At 35.3% G+C, this 9,469-nt stretch overlaps 1 protein-coding gene across 3 annotated transcripts in view; it reads left to right on the forward strand.

The window, feature by feature from the left end:
- The window catches only part of LOC131669517 (ubiquitin carboxyl-terminal hydrolase 2-like), a 759,386-nt gene extending 750,120 nt beyond the window's left edge, over positions 1-9,266 (forward strand). For all 3 annotated transcript variants that reach the window (XM_058944435.1, XM_058944443.1, XM_058944452.1), the window contains one exon: positions 8,678-9,266. In XM_058944435.1, the coding sequence (XP_058800418.1) occupies positions 8,678-8,994 (317 nt within the window). In that variant the 3' untranslated portion in view covers positions 8,995-9,266. The remainder of the gene's footprint in view (positions 1-8,677) is intronic.
- Positions 9,267-9,469: the final 203 nt, after the last annotated feature.

Raw genomic sequence — 9,469 nt, forward strand, 5'->3', positions numbered from 1 at the left:
TTTGTAATGGAAACTGAGTCACTCTTGCTCTCTACTCTCTATCTCTTTTAACTGGTTTCTTTCGGACTGGCTGTCCCTCTCCACTTTACTATTTGATTCTTCTTCGTACTGTTGGAATGCTGAACTTCCGAACTTCCGAACGTCACTGTTACGTGGTCGTGCGCAGAGCTTTTATAGCCAGACGGTCGTTGGGTGGAAATCTTTCTTCAGGTCCATGAGACGATAACGACTGAGTTTTGTGTTGATGGAAAAATTTTCTTATCCTATCTAGTATTTTTTTATTAGCCTGTGGGTATGAATTTTTAGAGAGAGAGAGAGAGAAAGACAGACAGAGGGTGATCCTTTTAAGATTGGGCCCTTTTCTTCAAAGATGGCTCTTGGCGTATCAATTTCGAGAGTAAGAGTGTCGCTATTATTTATTATTACCGTGGGTTTAATTGACTATAATAATACATAATACTTACTTAACATTAAAGAATGAATAATAAATTCTAATAACTTTAAAATACAATAATTCAATATTATCTATTAGCGTTATGTTATTTGCGTATGTTATTAGCGTCAATAGAAGTGGCTGCTATCCAGCATTTAGATTACGTCTACTATGAAATCCAGAAATGGGTTGGAAATGACTTTAATCCTACAGGTTAGGGCTCGAGTGTGAAAGAAAAAAAATTGCAGCCAGTATTTGGTCCAATAAAGGTAGTGCCGAATAACTTCTTAAGAGATATAAGTCGTCAATGTAAAAGCGAATGTCATAAAAGATGTAGTTGCGTTAAACACGGTTTAAGGATGTTTAATGGTCTGAAGCGGAGGGGTGGGGAAACAGCGAAGGACCCTATGCTTTAACACAGGAGTAAGCTATTGCAGTCAACTTAAAGAAATAAAATATGTCACCTTTAAAAACTGTACCAATAAATTTTCAACCAGAAGTATATTAATCAAACTACGTCAAAATCATTCTTTGATCAAAACAAAATGTATTAGAGTCTCCTTATACTCATTATTCATTGATTTTTGTTCCTCATTATGTTAATAGAGAATTGTCAAGAGCGATAGTATGTTTAGGTTGGTAGTTGTCGTCTTGTAGCATCGCCGTGAAAAATCTTCACATTTATTCACTGGATTGTTTTCAACATTTTATAAAGTTAATATTTCAATGACACTCTCGATCTAACTACATGGTCACCAATCTTGATTATAACTTGACAATAAAAACTGCAACTGTGAAAAATTGTTAAAATGCGCCTGTCTTTAACCAATTATAAAAATTGATAAACAATTCTTCAAGTAAAACAATACATTTGCATCAGAATGTATACAGCCCATGATTAAAATGTAAAAAAGTCAGGCAAAAGTCAGGTGATTAACTGAATGGACCATAGTTATGTTTGAGTTTCTGCTACTGCATTACATACACATGTGCACATGCATGTCAACATAGATTACAGCGTTGCCAAGTCTCTTATGTAGCCGTCTCCATTTAAAAAAATTTGTTCATTTAACAATTGAATACTTTGTGAATCACTCGGTAAGATACACAAATAAATATATAGAAAATTTCGTTGAATGATAAACTAACGTAAGACGCATTTTCGATTTTTTCTGTTAATTATTTTCATCGTAATTAATTTGATTATTTAGTCGCCCATAAGAACGTAGTTATTATTAGCATTTTTTCGGTTTCATTTTTCCTTGGAAACCATGGAAATAAATATTGAAAAAATTCACGGTGCCTACATTTAATCTATAGAATGACATTTAAATTTCAAAGATTTCTGTTAACTTTAACTGTCATCATTGAACATCCTTAAAATGTTCAGAGTACTGCGAGACCTCTCATGGACAAATCTGTCATAACACATTCATAAAATTAATGATGTCGATATTCATGATCGCAAGAAAGACGTTGACGTAAGTTACAACAATAGCGAAACATTGAATAGTATTGAAAACGACGGTGATAACGATGTAGATAATAGAACACAACCTATAATGATATTGATGATAATGATGATGATGATGATGATAATGATAATAATGATGATAATTATAACAATGATGATAGTGATGAGGATGGTGATGATAATTATAACAATGATGATGAAAATGATGATGGTGATGATAATGTTGAGAATGATAAAGAAAATGAGAAACAAGCGAGTGATGATAAAGATTCCGATATCGGTTTATTAGATAGTAAATATATATTAAATTATATATATTAAATTAATATATATATTATCAATATATTGTGACGGTAAACGTCTCGATCGCGCGGCTATCTGCATTAACCTACCGGCCCGAGGAAGTCGAAAACGGGAACTCGGTCCGAAATGAGAAGGAACGCGCGTGAAGAAAAAAGGACCAGTGGGAGAGCGCGTTTGACACCGACAATAGCGTGCAAAAGTCGAGGAATAACGCGAAGTCGAGAAATACCGTAGACTTGATCAACTACGTACAATATGTGACAGTCTAGGAGTGCCTCTAGCATTGGTAACGGCGTGTGTGCGTGTGGACGTCGCAAGGAGCGTGAGCATTGGATGGCCAATAGTTTTTGTTGTTACTGCGATCTCGAGTGGCTACCCGAGACGACATCGGAGGCCAGCCACGAGGTCGCTGAATCTGTCCGACGGAAGCAGCACGATGACAGAGAGAGCCTCGTGTTTAAGTGGTAAAGTGGCAATCTGAGCCACACGCTGAACTACGACATTGAACTGCGCCCCTTAACAGCGCGACTAATCGCATAAGGTAAGCTGGCCAGCTTCGCGTTATGGTTTTCGATAAGCGACCGCGTGTAACATCTTAGCTCTCCTCTCACATCTACGAATATAAAGAAATCGGTAACGAGCGAGCATGCGAACGACTAAGCGAGCGATTGTAAACGAAATGACGACACGTAAGATTGTCGCGTACACCGTATAAGCGTAAATGCGCGGGCCATATGCATTGTAGATTACATGATAAATAAACTAGTCTGTGCATGATTGAAACATTAATTTATTGTTGTTTTTGCTATTAGTAAGTTGGTTGACTGATACCCGTCCTCTCCTGCTCTTCGGTTAGTTAACAAAATTGATTATTTCGATCTCGTCGCGCGCATTTCGGTACGACTGCGCATCGGGCAAGACAAAGAAATTAAAACGGACTCACACCCCGTTACAATATATTAAATTTTGTCTGTAAATCGTAACGTATTCATGATGATTGTATTAGTATTTGTAAGTTTTTATTGCGTTATAATGAAATATTTCATCTTTATTTATATTGAAAAATAAAAATGCTTTAATATCTTAATAATAATTATAGTTGTATTTCACTTACCTTGAATTTATTTAAGAAATTAATATAGATTTTGTGAAAAAAATTTTCACCAAATATTAAGTAATAATATTTATTAATTAAGAAATAATAATATTAATAAAATTATTCGATATTCTATTTTTCTTATATGTACTATATCGATTTAAGAAGAAAACGTCAAAATTGGTTGACAAGAAGACAAGAAAACGTCGAAATTGGTTGATAAATTAAAGATAGGAGGGGACTATGAATTTAAACTCACTGATTTACTTATTTCTCGTTAGGCCAAATCTTTTTTTTTTTTAAGTTTATTTGCTTATGAAAATTTACAGTATTGTACAAGATTGAGGCGCAACTAAAGTTTACAAAAAAAAACCTTAAAATAACGGAGATCTGCAAATATATGGCCCCAACGGGCACTCGTACTTGAGTAATAGCGTGATTAGAAAGACAGACTTTGGGGTGGATAAAGCGAGTGACAGATTCGTCGGAGTCGCTAGAGTATATACAGCGCAGGAAAAAAAAGGGGGGGGGCGTATAAGTAAAAAAAAACCCGTGCCTCATTAAGATAACTTAAGACTAAAGACATATGTAGTTAGATGAAATAATAAATATAAGTAGCCGCTTGCTACTTGACATATAGTATAGTTGAAATAAATTAAGATTGCAGCGTATGTGGTCTAACGGAAATATTGGTACATTATTGATTATGATTTTACTTTTTGTGTTTGGTACTTTTTCTTATTTCATCCAGATATTTCGTATCTTAGATAGCCACCAATATTTTTTTAAATTAAGCCTATACGTATCGTTATAATCAGTATCTGGGATAGAAGTGGAGTAACGGATTTCTGCTTTATTATTAGGATCGAAAGAGATTAACTTATTAACAAAGCTGTGCTTAATATGATATATAGTTGGTACATTACGCGCATCTTGAATAGATCCTTTATTATCGAAATACATGAATTGTTGTGGAGCCAGAGCTGGCTGTAGCTTTACAGTCAATTTGATCTAGGGAAGAGAGCTTCCTAATAATTTTGTTTTGGCAAATTAGTCCCTACATAGCTTGATAATGAAGTTATCGATTCGGGAGATTGCAGCTTTATTATAGAGCTCTTTGTTACTTATAAATTTGTTACTTTTTTTTTCCTATAACAGTTGAACGCCACTCGGAGACAGTAGCGTTCGAATTTGCGAAGTTTGTCAACAAGAAGGGCTCCGAGATTCCACCATATAGGGCATGCATAGGTTAATAAGGGACAGATGAGTAGTAAGTAATAGATAACTTTAGCATGGCGCGAGCGCTCTATTGTAGAAGAGACGACTATATCCTTTAAATGATTTTTTGGCTTTTTGTAATTGGGTATTGATGTTCATTATAAGCAGATAGTCTAGGTGAACACCAAGATATTTGACTGTTTCTTTAAGTTCAATAGTGTGAGATTTGTTATTGTTGTGGAAATAAATTTGGAATTTATTTATTTTATCTTCAATGGAGGGAGTGATGAACCCTAACGGACGGTGAAATAGGATAGTGTCACATTTGTTATAATTAACTAGAAGGTTGTATAAGTTGTAGTAATTATTAGTTTTATTGAAAAGTTCCTCAAGTTTCTTTTGAACTATGAGAGGATCTTTATCAGCTACTAGTATGACGTAGTCGTCGGCAAAGGCTGCAGAGTAGGTGTTATTACCAGAATTAAGGCCGAAAAGGTTAGAGATTTTATGGGTGAATATATTAAAAAGCTCAGGAGAATTAACAGTTCCTTGCATTAAACCTTCTGCAATGATAAATATAAGGGAGGAGATTTCTTCACCATTCCAGGTGAGGAAGTAGCGGTTGGTAGTCATACTCCAAATTAGTTGAATAAAATCGAGTGCATATTTTAGGAGGGATAAATTATGAAGTAGACCGTGGATCTAGACAGAATCAAAACCTTTTTCTAGGTCGACTGAATACGCGCCAATTACTTCGCCTTGATAGAGGTAGCTATTGATATTAGATACAAGTTTGTGGACTGCATGAGTGGTGGAATATTGATGACGGAAGCCGAATTGATTATCAGGAATGATGTTGTTTATGATTGTGAAATTGCAGAAAGAGGTGTTGATTAGGCACTCAAAAATTTTACTAATAGCGGAAGTCAGACTGATGGGACGGTAACTCGAGACTTTGTTTATTGGCTTGTTTGTCTTGGGGATGGGGAAGATTTTTAATTTTTTCTAATTACCTGGGTAGAATCTATTATTGAAGTAGTTGTTGAAGAAGATAGTGTAGCTGTTTATGACATTGTTGGGTAGATGTTTGATAAATACGGGAGGGATGTTATCAAGTCCGGATGAGGTTTCGTTGGGAAGTGAACTAAAAATGCGAGTAGTAGAATAATTACTGTGGAAGGTGATACTATTTTCAATGGACCACGGGTTGTGGGCTGGATTGTCTGAAGTAAATGAGCAAATGGAGAGGTTATTGAGTATGTTGTTTTGGAAAGATTCGATCATTAACTCTACTGTTGAGTCTACCTCTATTTTTAGGGGAGTATTAGTGTTGGTGAATCTAGGGGAATTTATCTTTTCATAATAAGCACCGATAATATTTAAGATATCACTAGGAGATTTAATAAGATAAGAGTCGGCTACTTCAGGAAGCACATCAGTGTTGATGTTGCAACGATTGAGTAAGTCAAGTTCGTTAGGGCTGATTCATAAATGGTTTATTTTTATATCACTCCTTGGACGGAAGAATCGGTTAATTTTAAGAAAAAAGGATTCAGATTTACTATGATCAATGGCTTTGAGTTGACATTCCCAATATTTATTGTAAGAAGATCGGTATTCAGATTTAAGTTTTACGTTAATATCATAGATATGGTCACGGAGGAGAGGAGCGACTTGAGTTAATTTGAAACGGAGCGCGTGATTGAGTGAGGTTATAAGATATAACTTTTGTTTGTGTAATTTTTTTATTCTATGATTGACGTAGTTGAGTACATTATCCTCAGGTTTATATCTAGGAACGTAATTCCTTATTGTTTCTTGGATGATAGTTTCAATTTTAGTTAGATAATGTAGTATGTTGTTAAAAGGACCGAAACGGTTTTTGGTAAGAATCTGATTATTGAGAAAATGATCGTGATGAATATTGATAGTCTTGAGAGATTTCTTTTTCATTATCCAGGTATCTTGATTATTGACTTCACTGATGGGAGAGCCTGCCGTTGGTGAGTGACTAGGCGAGGCTTCATATAGTCTTTTTTTGCTTTGTGAAAGGTTAGGTTTAATTGGGCACATTCCTTTCGGGGGCGCATTGCTTAGTTACTGATGGGAGTGATTTCAGTTTCTTCATAAGATGTATTGCTGGTCTGCGACTTAGTATCAGTGTCCATGTCAGAAGCAGTCTCGAGGCCATCTTAGGCCTCCTTCTCAGGGTGTATCATGGTTGAATAAGGGGTCTCGTGTGCGAGAGGCCACCCAATCAATGAAAATAACCGTCAATGCCGAGCACGCGCCTGGCGTGGAGGCGTGATTAGTATGACCTAACCTCTAAATATACTATTGAGATAAACGAATTTGTTGAAGAAATAATGATGAAGGCAGGGATGATAGTTTGATCGATCGCGGGTGCCACTGTAATATGAAATTTTTACTGGACACTTGAATAAATTACTTTAGGAATATGATAAAAGTAATAAATGATGCGGGAGTACGAGTGTGCTGCCGCAACCATAGCTCTGCGGGGACTCTCGTTAGGCCAAATCGTTCCATCCATCGTGACTTTGCCTTCTGACAGCCTTTTAGAAGTAAGAATGTTTATAACGCGTGTTAGAATGTTTCCGCAAATCCGAATAAATATAGTGATTAAATTATATTAATACACTCCTTTTTCTTGTATTCATAATAAGTCAAAATCCAATTTCTCATATTTTTAAACACACTTTTTTAATCTTTTTATGAAAATTATTTTTTTTGTCAAAATAAAGTTTTTTCTAACGAGGAAACGAAAGAGGTTGTTCTCCCATATTTATTTACTCGAATACGACTAAAAATCTTCTAAACTACTACTCTAAACGACTAAAAAGCTTCTTTTATAAGCTTGAATGTGAGTTCTTATGCATTAAAAAACTATAATTCAGTCTTAAGTTAGGGATGGGTTATGTAAGAATTAAATTTTTAATAATTAAACATCAAAGCTTTAATCATATGTGCAATTTATGTGTAGTATTTACGTATTATTACAGATTTATTACAATTGAAGCTCTTATGCAATGAAGAGAAGCTAATTAGTCATATGGTACATAACGAGCGGCTTGTAACTTGATATATCTCTTTCTCTCCCTGAAGCCATAAATAAATAATCATTTATAATTAATTATGTATCAAAAATTTATAAGACGTTTCAGCGCCGCGCAGTCAGCGATTTGGTAAGTGACGAGCCGTTCGATCGATGATCGACGGTTAGTTCGTAACATGGAACTCGCAGAGAGAAAGCTATTGCGAGGGGAGAGAGAGCATAGATGCGATAGACAGAGTTAGCCTTCGGTCAACTTAGTGTAAACACGCGCTGGAGGAAAACAAAAAGGAGTCTGATTAGCGAACGGAGAGAGCAAAAGCTAGCAGGCAGTTAAGCGATTGCGCTCAAGAGACAACATCTGGATGCACCTTGTAGGTGATCGGAGAATTGTGATATACTCGTAAGGTAGTTCACCAAGAAAAAGCGTTTTCGCATAACGAGTGACTTGTTAGATTTCGACAGACAAAGCGATTGCGCTAGACTGATTCTAGGAACTATGAACGATTGTAAGTATATTTTTGAAGATTAGTCTTCGTCTCTCTCCTCCTACTCGGTTGCTCGCGTTGCAACAGCTAACTTGATTCATAACGTGATGCGACATTAACCTTTCGTATGTTCTCTATATTTTTGAATGAACATCCGTCTTTATCTCGAAGCGGTAACTTATTTTATGTTTCCCTGTTTCTCCTCGAATTTCCACTATGCCCTTGTCCATGCTCACGCATATCTCTCTTTGGTGATCGTACGCATGATTTCGCGTACCGCGCGACAATTTTTTACAACCGATTTTCTACAACCAGGAAGGAGCTAATTCTGAGTAGCTAGACCGAGGACGTTCTAAGCAGGAGTACAGAGTCGCTCTGGAGATCACTCGAAATTTACTTGTCTAATTTATGTGGTATCATTCATTTAAAACTTGTGGCGCATTCTGATCAAACGTAGCTAAGCCGAAACCCCGTTACAGGTATTATCGATAAGTATGAATATTTTTGTTTGATTTTCCTACATATTACATTTGTCATTCAAAGTAGATTTAATATGAAATTTTGAATTTTTATCCTTAACTATCTTTCATACCAGATCTTAAACGGTTTTCACCGATGGAGCGTTTTCGAGGAAAATTGAACATACTAGTGCACTTTCCGTTGATGGGATTGGAGTTAAGTGCGTTTGCAGCTCTCCGAGTGCAGGACTGCACGTACAATTTATACGGTGTTGCAAACCATTCGGGTACCACATACTCAGGCCACTATACTGCTTATTGCAAGCATCCTTATTCAGGTGAATGGCACGAGTACAATGATAGTCGTGTTAGTCCAGTATCGGCACATAGTGTTGTTTCCAGTGAAGCCTACGTACTCTTCTACGAACAACAGCCTCATAATTCCAATCTTTGATTCATCATAGTTAACTTTGTTCATGACAAATATTTATGATTTCTCTTGATTTTTTCACCGATTTATTCAATATATATATAATAATTAACAAATATATAAGCACATTTTAAACCCAGATGTACTTGGATATGAACAGTCGGAAAGCCAGTGTACTATTTATAACCAATATAGGTTTAATCCATAAACTAAAATTTGTTAATGTATTATAATTTTCTAAATTGCATAAAAAATATATAGATAAGTCGTTAAGATTTTTGTAAATTTAAATCTGTATCAACTATATTAATAAACTTAATATTTAAAAAAATACTACTTGTTCATTTGAAATTTAAATATGTATTTGAAAATTCAAAGTGGACATTTTGAATAATATGTCAGTCCAAATTTGTCTAAATAAAAGGCTTATTAGATTAGTTTTATCTTTTGCATTTATTTGATTAATAAGATATCGAATGAAAAACGTCCTATATCTATA

The sequence above is a fragment of the Phymastichus coffea genome, unplaced genomic scaffold, assembly GCF_024137745.1.
Source record: "Phymastichus coffea isolate CEN01 unplaced genomic scaffold, Cenicafe_Pcof_1.1 PCOF00008, whole genome shotgun sequence".
Taxonomy (NCBI): domain Eukaryota; kingdom Metazoa; phylum Arthropoda; class Insecta; order Hymenoptera; family Eulophidae; genus Phymastichus; species Phymastichus coffea.